A 19472-nucleotide genomic window follows, 5' to 3' on the forward strand; every position below is an offset into this window, starting at 1 on the left:
GGGCAGATACGTGATGGTGAGTGGCAAACTACAGGGAGAGACGGTGGTTTTGGTAAACGTGTATGCCCCGAACTGGGATGATGCCAATTTTATGAGGCGGATGCTAGGACGCATTCCGGACCTGGAGACGGGAAAGCTGATAATGGGGGGAGACTTTAACACGGTGTTGGAACCAGGGCTGGATAGGTCGAAGTCCAGGACTGGAAGGAGGCCGGCAGCAGCCAAGGTGCTTAAAGATTTTATGGAGCAGATGGGAGGTGTGGACCCGTGGAGATTCAGTAGACCTAGGAGTAAGGAGTTCTCGTTTTTCTCCTATGTCCATAAAGTCTATTCGCGCATAGACTTTTTCGTGCTGGGTAGGGCATTGATCCCGAAGGTGAGGGGAACGGAGTATACGGCTATAGCCATTTCGGATCACGCCCCACACTGGGTGGACTTGGAGATAGGGGAGGAAACAGGAGGGCGCCCACCCTGGAGAATGGACATGGGACTAATGGCGGATGAGGGGGTGTGTCTAAGGGTGAGGGGATGTATTGAAAAGTACTTGGAACTCAATGACAATGGGGAGGTCCAGGTGGGAGTGGTCTGGGAGGCGTTGAAGGCGGTGGTTAGGGGGGAGCTGATATCAATAAGGGCACATAAAGGGAAGCAGGAGAGTAAGGAACGGGAGCGGTTGCTGCAAGAACTTTTGAGGGTGGACAGACAATATGCGGAAGCACCGGAGGAGGGATTGTACAGGGAAAGGCAAAGGCTGCATGTGGAATTTGACTTGCTGACTACAGGCACTGCAGAGGCACAATGGAGGAAGGCACAGGGTGTACAGTATGAATATGGGGAGAAGGCGAGCAGGTTGCTGGCACACCAATTGAGGAAAAGGGGAGCAGCGAGGGAAATAGGGGGAGTGAGGGACGAGGAAGGAGAGATGGAGCAGGGAGCGGAGAGAGTGAATGAAGTGTTCAAGACATTTTATAAAAAATTATATGAAGCTCAACCCCCGGATGGGAGGGAGAGAATGATGGACTTTTTGGATCGGCTGGAAATTCCCAAGGTGAAAGAGCAGGAAAGGGTGGGACTGGGAGCACAGATCGAGGTAGAAGAAGTGGTGAAAGGAATTAGGAGCATGCAGACGGGAAAGGCCCCGGGACCGGACGGATTCCCAGTCGAATTTTATAGAAAATATTTGGACTTGCTCGCCCCGGTACTGACGAGGACCTTTAATGAGGCAAAGGAAAGGGGACAACTGCCCCCGACTATGTCTGAAGCAACGATATCGCTTCTCTTAAAGAAGGAAAAGGATCCGCTACAATGCGGGTCCTACAGACCAATTTCCCTCCTAAATGTGGATGCCAAGGTCCTGGCCAAGGTAATGGCAATGAGAATAGAGGAATGTGTCCCGGGGGTGGTTCACGAGGACCAAACTGGGTTTGTGAAGGGGAGACAGCTGAACACGAATATACGGAGGCTGTTAGGGGTAATGATGATGGCCCCACCAGAGGGTGAAACAGAGATAGTAGTGGCGATGGATGCCGAGAAAGCATTTGATAGAGTGGAATGGGATTATTTGTGGGAGGTGTTGAGGAGATTTGGTTTTGGAGAGGGGTATGTTAGATGGGTGCAGCTATTGTATAGGGCCCCAGTGGCGAGTGTGGTCACGAATGGACGGGGATCGGCATATTTTCGGCTCCATAGAGGGACAAGGCAGGGATGTCCTCTGTCCCCATTACTGTTTGCACTGGCGATTGAGCCCCTGGCGATAGCGCTGAGGGGTTCCAAGAAGTGGAGGGGAGTACTTAGGGGAGGAGAAGAACACCGGGTATCTTTGTATGCGGACGATTTGCTACTATATGTGGCGGATCCGGCGGAGGGGATGCCAGAAATAATGCGGATACTTGGGGAGTTTGGGGATTTTTCAGGGTATAAATTGAACATGGGGAAGAGTGAGCTGTTTGTGGTGCATCCTGGGGAGCAGAGTAGAGAAATAGAGGACCTACCGTTGAGGAAGGTAACAAGAGACTTTCGTTACCTGGGGATCCAGATAGCTAAGAATTGGGGCACACTGCACAGGTTAAATTTAACGCGGTTGGTGGAACAGATGGAGGAAGATTTCAAGAGATGGGATATGGTAGCCCTGTCAATGGCAGGGAGGGTGCAGGCGGTTAAGATGGTGGTCCTCCCGAGATTCCTCTTTGTGTTTCAGTGCCTCCCGGTGGTGATCACGAAGGCTTTTTTTTAAAAAAAGGATTGAAAAGAGCATCATGGGTTTTGTTTGGGCCGGGAAGACCCCGAGAGTGAGGAAGGGATTCTTACAGCGTAGCAGGGATAGGGGGGGGCTGGCACTACCGAGCCTAAGTGAGTACTATTGGGCCGCTAATATTTCAATGGTGAGTAAGTGGATGGGAGGAGGAGGAGGGAGCGGCGTGGAAGAGATTAGAGAGGGCGTCCTGTAGGGGGACTAGCCTGCAGGCTATGGTGACAGCCCCATTGCCGTTCTCACCGAGGAACTACACCACAAGCCCGGTGGTGGTAGCTACACTGAAGATTTGGGGACAGTGGAGACGGCATAGGGGAAAGACTGGAGCTTTGGGGGGGGTCCCCGATAAGAAACAACCATAGGTTTGCCCCGGGGGGAATGGATGGGGGATATGGAATGTGGCAAAGAGCAGGAATAACGCAACTGAAAGATCTATTTGTGGATGGGAAGTTCGCGAGTCTGGGAGCGCTGACCGAGAAATATGGGTTGCCCCAAGGGAATGCATTCAGGTATATGCAACTGAGGGCTTTTGCGAGGCAACAGGTGAGGGATTTTCCGCAGCTCCCGACGCATGAGGTGCAGGACAGAGTGATCTCAAAGACATGGGTGGGGGATGGTAAGGTGTCAGATATATATAGGGAAATGAGGGACGAAGGGGAGACTATGGTAGATGAACTAAAAGGGAAATGGGAAGAAGAGCTGGGGGAGGAGATCGAGGAGGGGCTGTGGGCGGATGCCCTAAGTAGGGTAAACTCGTCGTCCTCGTGTGCCAGGCTAAGCCTGATTCAGTTTAAGGTATTACACAGGGCGCATATGACTGGAGTGCGGCTCAGTAAATTTTTTGGGGTGGAGGATAGGTGTGCGAGGTGCTCGAGAAGCCCAACGAATCATACCCATATGTTTTGGTCATGCCCGGCACTACGGGGGTTTTGGATGGGGGTGACAAAGGTGCTTTCAAAAGTAGTGGGGGTCCGGGTCGAACCAAGCTGGGGGTTGGCTATATTTGGGGTAGCACAAGAGCCGGGAGTGCAGGAAGCGAGAGAGGCCGATGTTTTGGCCTTTGCGTCCCTAGTAGCCCGGCGCAGGATATTGCTAATGTGGAAGGAAGCCAAGCCCCCGGGAGTGGAGACCTGGATAAATGACATGGCGGGGTTTATAAAGCTAGAGCGGATTAAGTTCGTCCTAAGGGGGTCGGCTCAAGGGTTCACCAGGCGGTGGCAACCGTTCGTCGAATACCTTGCGGATAGATAGATGGAAGGGGAAAAAGAAGGCAGCAGCAGCAGCCCAGGATTTGGGGGGGGGGGGGGGGGGGGGGGAGAGAGAGAGAGAGGGGTTGGGGGGGGGGGGGGGGGGGGAGAGAGAGAGAGAGGGGTGGGGGTGGGTGGGCGGGGGGGGGGGTGTAACTTGTGACAAGGCAGTTGCCAATTAGGGCTAGTTTTCATTTTTGTTATTTAATATTTATTCATTTTTTGTTTTTTGCTTATATAAAATAGGTCATTGTTATTTGTGCTGTTATAATATTGTGTAAAGGATGCACAATGTACTGTGTTGGTTGACCAAAAATTTTCAATAAAATATTTATTAATAAAATAAAGTATGTTCAAGAGAATTTTCTGCATCAGACAAGGAGCAATCCAGCGCAAAAATAATTAGAGTGCCAATTTTAATGGGGTAAAGATGGATCTGGTAAATTGGAATCAAAGACTTGCAGGCAAAACTGTAATTCAACAAATGGCCTTCAAAGAGGTGTTTGTATTGGTATAATCCAGGTACATTCTCATAAAAGGGGGGAAAAATAGGACAAAAAAACGCCAAAGCTTTGGATGACAAAGACAGAATAAGATGAAGCAGAAAAAGCCTGAATATTATCAATCTGACATCTGTCATACAAGTGAGAACAAAGTTGCATATAGGAAGTTCAGAGGGGAAATTTAAAATAAAAGAGAAGGGAAAATGAGAGACTAACAGCCAACATAAAAGATAAGCTGCAGGTATAATAATAAAAAGTGGGGGTAGCACGGTGGCGTAGTGGTTAACACTGCTGCTCACTGCGCCGAGGAGCCGGGTTCGATCCTGGCCCTGGGTCACTGTCCATGTGGAATTTGCACATTCTCCCCATGTCTGCGTGGGTCTCACCCCCACAAGCCAAAAAGATGTGCAGAGTAGGTGAATTGGCCACACTAAATTGCACCTTACTTGGAAAAAAAAGAACGGAGTACTCTAAATTAATTTTTTTTTAAATAATAAAAAGTGGTAAATGAAGTAGTTGAGACACAGGGCGTGCAAAAGATTGATGAAGATGTGGTATTAGAAGGGTTGGTTGTACTTAAAAGTTGATAAGCCACCAGGGTTAGACGAGATGCATCTGAGGATACTGAGGGAAGTTATGGTGAAAACCGCGGAGCCATGGGTCATAATATTTCAATCCTCCTTAGAGGTGGGCCAGAGGGTTTAAGGATAAGCCCAGAACTAGAGGTTAATCAGGTTAACCTTGGTGGTGGGAAAGTTTTTGAAATGATAATCCTGGGCAAAATTAACATTCACTTGGACAAATATAAATTCATTAAGGAAAGTCAGCACTGATTTGTTAAGGGAAAATCTCCCTTAACCAGTTTGATTGAATTTTGATGAGGTAATAGAGAAGGCCGATGAGGGCAATGTAGTTGATGTAGTATACATGGGCTTTCCAAAGGCATTTGAAACACTACCGTACAACAGACTTGACAGCAAAGTTAAATAGCTCATGGAATAAAAGGGACAGTAGCAGCATGGATATAAAGTTGGCTGAGCGACAGGGAACATTGGCGATTCGCTGTTGGATCTAATAATGGGGAAGGAACAGTAAAGAAGAGGGAAACATCCAGGGAATAGTAACCATAATGTAAATGCTTTAAGATGGTGATTGGAATGTACATAAGTATGACAAAAACAAAATTAATAGACTGGAGAAAAGTTGATTTTGTGAGGCTGAGAATAAAACTTTGTGAAATAAAATGGGCAATAATATTGGCAAACAACAATGAGCAATATAAGTGCTTGACAGAATGCAGGAAAATATATTCTGCTAAAAGGAAACAACAAACTAAACACAAGTGACACTCTACAGATGAATAAGGAACATTTAAGGTTATAAGATACATGCATTAAGCATATAGACAGCAGAAGAGTGTATTGAGAGATAATACGAAGAGATTAGGAGAAAAGTTAAAAAACAATTAGAAAGACAAAGGGGAACAATGCAATTAATTTATAAAGGACCATAAAAACAGCATTTTTTATTGATGTGGCTGTAAGATAAAGGTGTGATGTGAATAGGATCATCAAGGGATGGACAGGAACAATTGGCTGAAATTGGGGATGGCAGGAATATTAAATAATTATTTCGCTTCAGCATTTACCAAGGAGATAAAACAGGTTGACATGACATTGAATGATGAGATGAGTAATGAAATAAGTGCATTTAAAAAAAAGGGTTGTTATGAATAAACAAAACTTTATTGCAAATCGGGCCAACATTTTCACCAGAATTGACATTATTGAAGCCATATTTTGAAGTGAACAGGTACATCATATACTGGTACTCACATAATCCTACCTATATTTCAACATTGCAATTATTGATGAGTTCTATACATGTTTTAAGGTGATTAAGAGTGGTAAAGTTCATTAAAATGTTCTAATAATTTTTAAACATACACGGATCTGTAAATCAATGGCACTTACTCTGCTGATTCCTCTTGTCACTGGCATTTTTCAGGGGTAGGCATACGGGACAGTCATGTCGAGTGCAGTTTTTCCAGTGAGAGATGATCTGTCTTGATGACGCACAGTGAGCAACTGTGTAACAAAAACAGACAGATTTCTATAATTAAACTAGTGGACACAGGGTTAGATCAAACTGGTTAACTACAAATCAACTACTTTTAAAAATGCTCTTATTTTATAAAACAATAGGAAAAGGCTGTTATGGCTGAGAATGAGTCAGCACAAGACAGAACCAGTGAACACTATCAGCAGACCATGGCATGCAAGCCCGATTGAGGAAACGTACGGGGCACGTTTTAAGAGGAAAGCAAAACGCTTTCCTCTTAAAAGTGATACGATGGCCCACAGGACCACAATGGGGTACAATTTAATTTTACCACTCTGCTGAGCTCATGGTCTCAGCTCCAACATTGCTGTGAGAAGATGGCAGCTACGTGAGATGCTCCCCATAAGGACATGCACAAAGCGGAGGGGCGACGAGATAGGAGTTACCCAGCCACTCTTGCATACAGCCAGCTGAACAGTAACAATGATTACGCCTGCCTCCTTACAACCAGGAGGTTACTTGCTCCAAGGAGCCTGAAGGAATAGAAGATGAATGGAGAGAAAAAATATTTTTCAGACAATACAACAAAACATGTGCATCCTGAAAGTTTAATTTTTTAAAACCAAGTTTTACTTTTACCTGTTGGCCAAGAATTGGTAATCAGCTACCACTGACACAATTATAGTGATGTTTCTCGCATCAATACTCGTTAGAATTATATAGAATGCCATTTTAGAAAAGCTTTGCCTTTTGAGCCATTTCTGCAGTTGTCATTTAAAAAGAAATATGTTTTTATTCGTTTGCAATTAATTTGTAACAACATTGCTGCAAACATTTTAAATATACAGGAAAGGGAAACAAACGGTCTAAAGAAAAGATACAGGATAATACATAATAAAAACGGGGATACAAGGCCTCTCCACCCCTTCGCTGATGTGAGAGCGATGGCCAGTGGCTCAATTGCCAGCGCAAATAGAAGCGGGGAAAAGGGGCATCCCTGTCTCATGTCTCTGTGCAGCTGAAGGTATTCAGAGCTGGTGGCGTTTGTCCGTATGCTCGCCATGGGAGCGCTGTACAATAGTTCCACCCAGGAGGTGAACCCTGGCCCAAACCCAAAACGTCTCGTACCTTGAGATACCTCCATTCAACTCTGTCGAAGGCCTTCTCTGCATCTAGGGAGATGGATCACTTCTGGTGACTCCTCCCCAGGTGGGGTCATGATCACGTTCAACAGGTGTCTGATGTTCACCGTTTGTTGTCTGCCCTTGACAAAACCTGTCTGATCTTCCACGACTCACCCCCCCACAAAGCCATTCTGATCTCGACCCACCCGCAATCTTCTCCATAAAGGCTTTCAGTACCCTCGCCATCGCTGACTGCTTCCCCGATTCGCGGATTAGATTTGTCCGTCCACGGGTCCTGTATGCAGTTGAAGTCGGTGAGTATCGAGGTCAGGGATTTCTGCCATGGTCTTTTTAACAAAGTCTGCATTGTCCCAGTTAGGTACGTATATATTCATAAGCATCACTGGTGCCCCTTCCAGGACAATGCTGACCATAACAGCACCCCTCACTGGCCCGTTACGGTATTTGTTGCTGTGAATGTTGTCTTCTTGCTATACAGTATGGCCCCCCCCTCCAGCTCTTGTCCCATAACACACTCGGTAGGTCTGTCCTATCCACCTATCCAGCTCTTTCTTACCCTCAGTCAGTCCTTCTCCCTCAGGTTTATCTCTTGGAGGAAGACTATGTCGGCCCTCAGGCTTTTCAGGTGGGCGAAGACTCGGGATCTTTTCACTCCGCTGTTAAGTCCCCTGACGTTCCAGGCGACTGTCCTGATGCGCGGGGGGGGGGGGGGTTCTGTCGTCCTCCCACTCGTGGAGTCAGCCATACTCACCATGTGGACATGCCCCGGCACTCCGGGTTTCCCTTTATTTGGGGGCCACTATCATTGTTTTCTTTGTTCTGACCAACCCTACGTGCGACTTGTAACAAGTATTCTACTCCCCCCTGCAGTCCGTGTTTCCTTTTGTTTGGGGGCCATTCCCTATCTATTCCCCAATCTCGCCTGGGAGTCCCGCTACTCTCACCAACCCTCCTCACGCCTGTGAGCTCTACTCCCCACCCCTCCCCTCCCTTGCCCTTCTTCTCCCCGATCTGTTGTTCTATCCTCTTATGCCAGGCACTCCCTCCCTTTTGAGAGTAGCGCCGTGCCTCCCCCACCCCTAAATCATGTGTTTGCATGCTCGCTTGTCAGGTGGCTCCCCGTTGGGAATGTTTTCTTTTATCTTTTGCCCATTTTGTCCCCATCCCCCTCCTTCCTGCTTTGGTGTCCCTCTGCCTTACCCCCTCTTAGAATGTGCAGATGGTCATCCCAGGGAGCACAAAGGACAAAGAACACGGTTAGTGTTCCAGGTGTGTCCGTTACTGCTTTCTTCTGAGCACGTTCTTCTTAGGGGATTTTCACAATAACTTCATTGCGGTGTTAATGTAAGCCTACTTGTGGCAATAATAAAGATTATTATTATTAACAAATTCATCTGCTTCTCCTGGCGTGTTGAAATAGTACTCCCTGTTGCCATATGGTCACCCACAGTTTGCTGGGTACAGGGCTGACTTGGTTCCACTGAACTCAGCCCGGCGCTTGGCCAGGTCGGACCCAACCTCCTGGTACATACGGATCATATATCCTTTCCATTTGCAGGACCGTGTGCTCCTTGCACAGTTCAAAATTCGCTCTTTGTCCTGGAACATGTGGAGCTTTGCGATGATCACTCTTGGTCCTGTTTTGGGCCTTTGTCTGAGCGACTTGTGGGCTCTGTTCATTTCTGGGGGTTTGGGGAAGCTTTCTCCCCCCATCAACTTCCCCAGCATCTGCACTACATAGTCTGTTGGGCTCCTGCCCTCAGGTAGCCCGACGATTCTTAGGCTCTGGCGGCAGGATCTATTTTCCTGGTTCGCCATGTTCGACTTGAGCGCTCCTTGGGCTGCCACCAACCTTGCCATCTCTGCTGAGCGATACGGTCCGGTCACTCTGGTTGGTAGCTGTTTTCTCCAATTCCCGCACCGTTGCCTCTTGGGTCTCCAATCCCTTCTCCAGCGCCACTTTGAAAGGGGTCAAAGCAATTACTATGACTGCCTTCACGGTCTCATGAGGTCCTCCTTAATAGAGTCCCTGAGTTTTAGACGCTCCTGTGTTGGGGTTCCATCCACAACCCATCAGTGGGTGGGTTGGGGTTTGCGTTGGTGATCCTTCCCGGTCCACCATGTGCTGCTCTGCTTCGCTATTCGTGTCCGCTGTCTGTGCCTTTCGCTCCTGACTCTTACTGCTCTTGCTGTCCTTTCTGTTTCTAAGTGGGTTTGAGGGCATTTCCTCGGGTGGCTGTTTATTTTGGGTGAGAGTGGGGTTTGAGGGTTTAGTCATGTCTCCAGATAAATGGTCCGTAGTTAAAAGTGTTTAGACGAGAGCCACCTTTCATGTGACTGTTCAGCATATCACCACCCATTGGAAGTCTGCAGTTGTCAAACATGAGAACTACATCGGATCGCAAATTGCAGGGGACTTTATCGCAAATACGCTTCAATCCTCTTTTTAAAACACTCTTTTCATTGAACATTCTAAGAGATAGGTCAAAAAGGATGGGGGTGGTGGGAGAGTTTATTTTTGTCAAGTCATATAGGATGCAATTTGTAATTGTTTTGGTACTGTTTCTGGAACCTGTGAACATAGGGGAGGAATGGGAATGAGTCACATTACATTAGAAACTACACCAGTTATCAACTGTTTCAGGTTTGATTTTCATATTCACGCAAACAGAACTTAATTTCTGTTCAGCATATGTCACCTCAAATCAGTGTTGTAGGAAGGAGTTCCATGAATCAAAACCAACCTGCAGAGTTAGAAAGAGAGAATACCCCCTCATAGCCAACTACTGGAGCTCAAATAAAATTTGAAGTACTATATATCCTTCAAAGCAGCACTTATCTTGCCTACTGCCTGGGCTTTTGCAAAGTGTCCTTGAAGGGTATGGATTGGTCTTGTGTTCAACACCATTTTGCTATTTTAAAATAGCTAAGAGAAATTTAAAATTAGGTTTCAAACGTCCATTAACATACTGAAAACAGGGGACTTCCGGTGGCGGCTATAAAGGAGCAAGTCGCACATTTGGTGGCTCCCGCTCTGGTCGGACCTTTGGACCTTTCCCCCGTTTTTCTACCGGACTTGAATTGTAAAACGGAAGTTAGTGGCAATTGTTTACTGAATTCCCATTTTGGTGTCTGGAGAGAAGGACTAGAAGTGTTCGTAAGGGCAGAAACAAAAAGATAAGAGAAGGCTTGGACTGTAGCTGCAACAGAAGACAGCATGGCGGAGGTTCGGACCTCTGGCTTGTCGACCCAGCAGTCTATGGAGCAGCTGATGCAAGTCATTGAGGAAGGCTTTGCTACGCAAAAACGGGACTGCTTGGACCCGATAAGAGAGTCGATTGAGCGGTTGGAGCATGGATTGGACGCCCAGGATCGGGCAATCTAGAAGGTGGAGAAGGCGTTGGCTGAGCAGGAGGAACATCAGACTGCGGTGGAGCTGGAGGTGGGGATGCTGAGGGACCAGCAGAAGAAGCTCCTGGAGCGGAATTGATTCCGCTGGCAGAACCTAAGAATCGTCGGGCTCCCGGAGGGGTCCGAAGGAACGGACGCTGGGGCATACGTGGCAGGCATGTTTGTGAAGCTGCTGGGGGAGGGGACATTCTCCCGGCCCTTGGAGGAGAATAGGGCTCACAGAGCACTTGCGAGGAAGCCGCGAATGGGAGACCGCCCCCGAGGGTAATGGTGGTGGAATCCCACAGGTTCTCGGATAAGGAGCGCATTCTACAGTGGGCCAAGCAGACACAGAGCTGTAAATGGGACAATAGCATCCTGCAGGTTTACCAGGACCTGAGTGTAGAGGTGGCCAGGAGGAGAGCAGGTTTCAAACAGATCAGGTCGATCCTTTTAAAGAAAAAGGTGAAGTTTGGACTGTTATACCCAGCCCGTCTCTGGGTCACGCATGAGGATCAGCACTTCTACTTCGAGTCGCCTGAGAACGCTTTGGACTTTGCGAAAAAGAAAGGGCTGGTGATGGATTGAGAACTTTTGAACTTGGCTGCAGCGTTCATGTTTTTGTTTTTTCTTTTCCTTTCCCTATTGTTGTAAAAAGTTTCCCGTTTTGCGTTTCATGGAAGATGTTTGTGATGCCGTTTGCATTGATTTGGAACCAGTGGTAGAGATGAGTGAGTTGAGGTTTTCACGTGCACTGTTGGGGGATGGAGGGGTGCTTGTTTTGATCTTGGTGTTTTTCTGTTGGGCAAACGTGTGGGGATTGTTTGATGTTGGAGTTTGTTTGTATGAGCGGGGGACGGGACCGGGGGGGGGGGGGGGGGGGGGGGGGGAATAGGTGGGAGACTACCTGGTGCCGGGGATGGGGGACACCAAGCTAGCTGGGCGAGCTAGCTCTCGGAAGCGCAGTGGGAGGTGTGTATATGTTTGGTTTAGTAAAGGGGTTGGGTTACAGGGTATTGTTAATAGGCGGGGAGCGGCGCTGAATGTTCTGCTAACGAGGGAGGGACTTGGGCTGAGGGGCAGAGAGGAGGTTGGGGGTGGGGGCTGCCTGGGAATGGACCGGTGGAGGTGCGGAGCATGGGCTGGAGGCAGGCCTAAAAAAGGGGACAGCTGATCGGCGGAGGGGCAATGGGCTCCCCCAACTAGGCTGATCATCTGGAATGTTCAAAGGTTAAATGGGCCGGTCAAAAGGGCATGTGTGTTCGTGCACCTTAGAGTTACGGACCAGGTTATACTGAGGAAAGGCTGGGTCAGTCAGGTCTTTCACTCGGGACTAGACTCAAAGACTAGAGGGGTCACGATCCTGATCAATAAGCGGGTGGTGTTTGAGGAGGGTAGAATAGTCTCCGACGTGGGAGGGCGGTACATTATGGTCAGTGGGAAGCTAGAGGGGGTGCAGGTGGTATTAGTAAATGTGTATGCACCAAATTGGGATGGTGTGGAGTTTATAAAGAGGATGCTGGGGAAGATACCGGACCTGGACTCGTACAGGTTGGTCATGGGAGGGGACTTCAACACAGTTATGGACCCTGGCTTGGACCAGTCAAGCTCGAAAACGGGCAGGGTGCCAGCAATGGAAATGAGCTAAGAGGGTTCATGGAGCTGATGGGGGGGGGTGGCTACATGGAGATTTGGGCAGCCGCGGGTGAAGGAGTTCTCCTTCTACTCACATGTGCATAAAGCGTATTCCCGGATTGATTTCTTAATTTTGAGCAGGGCCTTGCTGGCTGGTGTGGTGGACACGGGGTACTCGGCGATTACAATCTCAGAACATGCTCCGCACCAAGTTGACAATGCAGGTTAGTAAAGACAGTAACCAGCACCTGCACTGGAGGTTGGATGTGGGACTTTTGGCAGATGAAGGGGTGTACGAGCGGCTGAGGAAATGTATTCAGCTACCTGCAAGTCAATGACATGGGGGAAATTTCAGTAGCTGTGGTGTGGGAAGCACTGAAGGCGGTGGTCAGGGGGGAGCTGAACTCAATCCGGGCCCATAAAGGAGAAAGTGGACAGTGCGGAGACGGACCGACTGGTAAAGGAGTTACTACAGATTGATAGGAATTATGCAGAGACCCCAGAGGCAGGGCTTTTAAGGGAACGGCTGAGGTTACAGGCGGAGTTTAGCTTGCTGACCACAGGGAGGACGGTGGAACAGCTGAGAAAGGCGAGGGGGGCGATCTATGAGCATGGAGAGAAGACCAGCAGAATGCTTACACAGCAGCTTAGGAAGAGGGAGGCAGCTAGGGAAATAGGGAAAGTAAAGGACGGAGATGGGAACCTGGTTGGTGATTCAGTCGGGGTGAATAAGGCGTTTAGCGATTTCTACAGCAGGCTGTACAGGTCGGAACCCCCTATGGGGCCGGAGGGGAGGAGGCACTTCTTGGAGGGGCTGAATTTCCCAAAGGTGGACGGGGAGCGGGTAGAAGGGTTGGGGGACCCAATCGGGCTGGAGGAGATAGTGGAGGGTCTGAAGGTCATGCAGGCAGGTAAGGCCCCTGGTCCGGACGGGTACCCACTGGAGTTTTATAAAAAGTTCTCGGAGATATTGGGGCCGGTGTTGTTGAGGATGTTCAATGAGGCAAGGGAAAGAGGAGTGTTGCCCCCGACGATGTCACAGGCAACGATTTCGCTGATTCTTAAGCGGGACAAGAACCCGGAGCTGTGTGGGTCCTACAGGCCGATCTCCCTGTTGAATGTAGATGCCATGTTGCTGGCCAAAGTCTTGTCCTCCAGGATCGAGGATTGTGTTCCGGACGTTATTGGGGAGGACCAGACAGGGTTTGTTAAGGGCAGGCAGTTGGTGGCCAATGGAAGAATATTGTTAAATGTGATTATGATTCCCCCGGAAGGTAGGGAGGTGGAGGTAGTAATCGCAATGGATGCAGAAAGGCTTTTGATCGGGTAGAATGGGACTATCTGTGGGAGATACTGGGACGGTTCGGATTTGGGCGGGGCTTTATTGACTGGGTCAGGTTACTGTATCAGGCTCCTCTGGCAAGTGTACGGACGAATAGGACAACATCGGACTATTTTAGACTGCACCGAGACAGGGATGCCCCCTCTCCCCGCTGTTGTTTGCACTGGCTATAGAGCCGTTGGCAATTGCTCTGAGAGCCTCGAGGGGCTAGAGAGGCCTGGTCCGGGGGATGGGTAGGGCACAGGGTTTCACTCTGTGCGGATGACCTGCTTCTGTACGTTTCAGACCCAATAGGGGGGATGGAAGAAATCATGAGGGCTCTAGGGGAATTTGGCCGGTTTTCAGGATATAAGCTTAATATGGGAAAGAGTGAGATGTTTGTAGTCCAGGCGAGGGGACAGGAGAGGTGACAGAGAGAGCTGCTATTTAGGTTAGTAAAGGGAAGCTTTAGGCATCCAAGTGGCGCGGGAATGGGACCGGCTGCATAAATTGAATCTGGCCCGGCTGGTGGACCAAATGAAGGACGATTTTTGGAGATGGGGCACGCTTCCGTTGTCACTGGCTGGGAGGGTGCAGACAGTGAAGATGACGGTCCTCCCGAGATTCCTATTTGTATTTCAGTGTCTCCCCATCTTTATTCCGCGGTCTTTTTTTAAGCGGGTCAACAGAGTAATCACGGGCTTCGTCTGGGCGGGCAAGATCCCGCGAGTAAGGAAGGTAATGCTTGAGCGGAGTCGGGGAGAGGGCGGGCTGGCGCTGCCAAATTTTAGCAACTATTACTGGGCGGCTAATATAGCTATGATGAGGAAGTGGGTGGCGGGGAAGGGGTCGGCATGGGTGCGTATGGAGGTGGCTTCATGTAAGGGCACCAATTTGGGGTAACTGCACCTCTGCCGTTCCTGCCGCACAGTCCTCCACCAGTCCAGTGGTGGTGGCGGCCCTGAGAGTTTGGGGCCAGTGGAGGAGGCATGTGGGAGCATCGGTTTGGGCTACAATTTGTGATGATCACTGGTTTGCCCCGGGGAGTATGGACGGGGGGTTCCGGTTATGGCGGAGAGCAGGGATTGAGAGGATGGGGGATATGTTCATAGAGGGGAGCTAACCGAGTATGAGGGCGTTGGAGGAAAAGTTTGGGTTGGCAAGGGGAAACAAATTCAGGTACCTGCAGGTGTGGGACTTCCTTCGTAAACAGGTGTCAACCTTCCCGCTCTTACCGCTAAGGGGGATTCAGGACAGGGTAGTTTCCAGAGGGTGGGTAGGAGAAGGGAGCATTTCGGACATTTGTAAGGGGCATATGGGGTCGGAGGAGACGCAGACTGAGGAGCTGAAGCGCAAGTGGGAGGAGGAGCTGGGAGGTGAGATAGAGGATGGTCTATAGGCAGACGCGTTGGGTAGAGACAATGCGTCTGGAATATGTGCCAGGCTCAGCCTGATACAATTTAAGGTTGTTCACCACGCTCACATGACAGTGGCCCGGATGAGCAGATTCTTTGGGGTGGAAGATAGTGTGCAGAATGTGCAGGAGGACCGGCGAACCATGTCCACATGTTTTGGACATGTCCAAAGCTTAGGGGATTTTGGCAGGGGTTTGCGGACGTCATGTCCACGGTGTTAAAAACAAGGGTGGCGCTGAGTCCAGAGGTGGCGATTTTCGAGGTGTCAGAAGACCTGGGAATCCAGGAGGAGAAAGAGGCAGACGTTCTAGCCTTTCCTTCCCTGGTAGCCAGGAGACGGATACTATTAGCACGGAGGGACTCAAAGCCCCCGAAGCCGGAGACCTGGCTATCGGACATGGCTAGCTTTCTCTGTTTGGAGAAAATCAAGTTCGCCTTGAGAGGGTCACTGTTAGGGTTCACACGGAGGTGGCAACCGTTCGTCGAGTTCTTTGCCGGGGGGGGGGGGGGGGGGGGGGGGGGGGGGGGGGGGAGTAGTTTAGATTAGAGTAGGGGGTCAATAGGGGTGGGACCTGTATGTGAGATAAATGGCTTTTGCACTATGTTTATGGTTTCATGTATATTGTTTATTTTGTTGTTGTTACTATAACCAAAAATACCTCAATTAAATGTTTATTTAAAAAAAACATACTGGAAACAGTTTACGGTTAAATGCTTTTATAGTTATCTGCAGAGGGACTGTATTTGAACGTCTGGCCATCTGGCTTATTAAAATGTGTAAGTAGTGCACAAAAGGTCCAATCAAGTACACTTACCCTGGCAGGACTTGCCTGCCTGACAGTGAGTCATGTGATTCAGGACGTTTTTCATGGTTCGGCAGTGGGGCAGCGCACAGGATCGCACCTCACCGTTTGCCTGTTCTCTCCGCTGGCATTTGTGGGCGTGAAGCAGTAGGACCAGCTGCTGCTGTATCAGTTTGCGCTTCTCAGGGTCTGCAGTCGGTGCAGATGCCATTCCTTGTGTTGGTACCTGGGACGGTACTTGTACCATCCCTACCTGTTGAACCTGGGACTGCTGTTGCGACTTGTAAAGAAAAGAAAGAAACGGTGAAAAAAGGACTCAAAATCCAGTGACAATTTATAAATTGGATGAGGAAAGCAAAAAGCTTCTTCATAAAATTGAACATAGAGAGAACTGCAGGACAAACATGTCCAAAAATAGACCAGCATTCAGCCACTGGGTAGAAGGCCAAATGATGCAGCCATGAAACTTACACCAAGTTTTTTGATAAGGAGTACATTTACCACTTTTCTTTCAGATGAGTGTGTCATTACGTTACTCTTTTTTCAAAAAAGTCAAAACTATTTTACATTAAATTAGTTCACTTCATGGAGACAGAAAAAAAAGATGAAGGGTAGATTAAAAATACAACACAAACTTTAGCTTCAAGCCCAATGTCAACTACCAATGTTAACAATTAAGCTGGAAGGACACAAAATTTACTATATCGCCGATAGATCTTCCAAGAGGTCACTTCCCACTAACTGTGAATCCAGCATTTTAAAAGAGCAAGTCTGCATCTTACTTCTTCATGACAAAAACTTTTCTTTCCACAGGTTTAACGTTTTGGGTGGGCAGCACGGTGGTGCAGTGGTTAGTACTGCTGCCTCACGCTGCTGAGGTCCCGGGTTTGATCCCGGCTCTGGGTCACTGTCTGTGTGGAGTTTGCATATTCTCCCCGTGTTTGCGTGGGTTTTGCCCACACAACCCAAAGATGTGCAGGATAGGTGGATTACCCACACTAAATTGCCCCTTAATTGGAAAAAAGGAATTGGGTACTCTAAATTGATTTTTAAAAAAACAAAAAAAGGTTTGAAGTTTTGGGGCAGTTCAATTATTTGTACAAATGTGTTTGCAACATACAGCCTGCTTACCATGTTTGGCACATTTGTAACTTGAGTGCCTTTTAAATCAGCTGGAAATGGAGGCAGGCTATTAGAAAGATTGCTTTTGCTTTGTAATGGAGGTCCAACCCCTGCAGCGCCTAATTGTTGACCACCAACTTGACCATAGCTTTGTCCAAAAAGGCTTGCATTACCCGAAATCCCCATCTGCAACAAAATAAAGGAAACGTTCCAGTTTTACATCACACCAAAAATAATTCCCCAAATATTCAGTTTGCATATTCATTATTTAAAAAAAAAATAAAAGCATAGATTTTTAAAACTGCGAACAATCTTTTCACTCAAGATGAATCCTGACTATGAAACACCCACACAATAAAATTAGCATCAATGTAATTTTTTGTTCTTAATTAAAAATGTTTTCCTCTCGGATTGCTAACTCTTTCATTTATTCAGTTCTATATCCTTCTATAGGTACTTGCCTAAGTGTCCATTCTTCAAGCCAATGAGCGTAATGTTATTTGACTACGGATGGCATCACAGCCAAGCCTGAGATTGTCTGCATCTGGTGTTCACACGAAAGTGTTTTCCAGCAGGAAAGCTGACTGAATTTCCTCTCCCTTCTTAATTGAAGACAATTGTAAAAACCCTGCTACATTGTGCCGAGTTTATTGATCTCAGCAAGAGCAGAAATTGAACACATGATCTTCTGGTCTGTATAAACTCCCTAACACAATAAAAAGAAACGGAAAAGATTGCCATGAAATTGGAAAGTCTAGACCATGGCTTTAATTCAATCTCCAGATCTTTTCTTGGGAAGTGAAACATTTAACGTAACGTACCAGAGACACAAGATGCTGTATTTATGAGGGTGGAAAGGAATGAGGAAGTCAAGAATTAATTACAAAAGTTAAAAACTATTCTCCTGCTGCTTGTTGAAAAGGGCCAAAGCAATGTTAAAGATAGTTTAGAGCAGAGGGGGTAACCAGGATTCATGCTGCTGATCTCCATGCAGCAACCCTTGCTGGACATGCACAAAATTCAGACAGGAAAAGATTGAACTTAGCTATGAATTTGATAACGTCAACAAATTTCCAACATTCACGACCAAAACTCATAAGAACAATGGTCACTGAGGCGAGTTACTGAAAGCCCCAACTTACTAGCAGAACAATATTGTGATTAGGAGGGGAGTGGAAGAGGCAAGAGAAAATCGGCAGGGAAAAATGTGCGCACTTTATTTCAAAATCAACATGGCGGTGAAATAGCATTGTCCAGGAGTTGATTGGAAATTATTAATCTTTTCCACCTGGGAAAGAGCAAAGAAAGTCAATATCAGCGGTCACAAGCCAAACATTCAACAAATCACCAGCTTGTGTGAAGCAAGATGGTTTCACAACAGTAGAATAGCACAACCAACCAATGGTCCACAACTGATTTCTAATAATGATGAGGAAGTGATTTCAAACACTTTTTTTTTTAAAAGCTCTAGCAATCCAGAAGTACATTTATTGCTCAGATGCAACTACTGTATTGTTATTTGGGCACCCATCAAAGATCTATCCTTGCGTCCCTCCTATTTCGTATCTACATACTGTCCTTGTGAGACATCATCCGAAAACATATGACCAGGATCAGGAGTAGGCAATTCAGCTCCTTGAGCCTGCTCTGCTATTTAAGATGATGTGATAGTAACCTCAAATCTGCATCCTGCCAGTCCCCGGTAACCTATTGCTCCCTTGTTTAGCAACTATCCATCCATCGCCACCTTAAAAGTATTAAAAGACTCTGGTTCCATCACCATTTCAGGAAGGGTTCCAATGGCTCAGGAGCCTCAAAGAAAGAATTGCACTTCATCCTCATTTCAAATTGGCGACTTATTTCTAAAGTGACGCTTAGTTTCAGATTCTATCACAACATGGAAAGATTCTCTCCACATCCCTCAGCATCTTGTATGTTGCCGTCGGCACAGGGGTTAGCATTGCTGTCTCACATCACCAGGAATCGAGTTTGATTCTGGCCTTGCGTGACTGTGTGTGGAGTCTGCACGTTCTCAGTGTGTGTGCGGGCTTCCTCTGGGTGCTCCGGTTTCCTCCCACAGTCCAAAGATGTGCAGGTTAGGTGGATTGACCATGATCAATATGCAGGGTTACGAGAATAGGGCGGGGAGGAGTGTGCCTAGGTAGAGTGCTCTTTTGGAGGATCAGTGCAGACTCGATTGGCTGAATTGCCTCCTTCTGCACTGTAGGGATTCTATGTTTCGATCAAGTCACCACTTGCTCTTCTAAACTCCAACCAACACAAACCTAGTTTGTCCAACCTTTCCTCACAAGTCAACCCACCCATTCCAGGTATTATTAGTCTGGTAAACCTTCTCTGAACTTCTTCCAACACACTTAAACCTTCCTTAAATAAGGTGTCTTGTACTATACACAGTAATTTAAATATAGTTTCATTAATTGCTTGTAGAACTGAAGCATAATCTCCCTACTTTTGCTTTATATTTCCCTCACCAGAAAAGATGACATTCTATTAGCTTCACAAATTACTTGCTGTACCTGCATACGAGCCGTTTGTGATTCGTGCACTAGGACACTCAG

General features: G+C 47.6%; 1 protein-coding gene across 15 annotated transcripts in view; it reads right to left on the reverse strand.

The window, feature by feature from the left end:
• The window catches only part of crebbpb (CREB binding protein b), a 279436-nt gene that overhangs the window by 197327 nt on the left and 62637 nt on the right, over positions 1-19472 (reverse strand). For 14 of the 15 annotated variants that reach the window (XM_072481399.1, XM_072481406.1, XM_072481400.1 and 11 more), the window contains exons 3-5: positions 16903-17079; positions 15784-16051; positions 5975-6088 (exon numbers count right to left, since the gene is read on the reverse strand). In XM_072481399.1, the coding sequence (XP_072337500.1) occupies positions 5975-6088; positions 15784-16051; positions 16903-17079 (559 nt within the window). The remainder of the gene's footprint in view (positions 1-5974; positions 6089-15783; positions 16052-16902; positions 17080-19472) is intronic. The other variant, XM_072481408.1, reaches the window with a different exon arrangement.

The sequence above is a fragment of the Scyliorhinus torazame genome, chromosome 17, assembly GCF_047496885.1.
Source record: "Scyliorhinus torazame isolate Kashiwa2021f chromosome 17, sScyTor2.1, whole genome shotgun sequence".
NCBI lineage: Eukaryota > Metazoa > Chordata > Chondrichthyes > Carcharhiniformes > Scyliorhinidae > Scyliorhinus > Scyliorhinus torazame.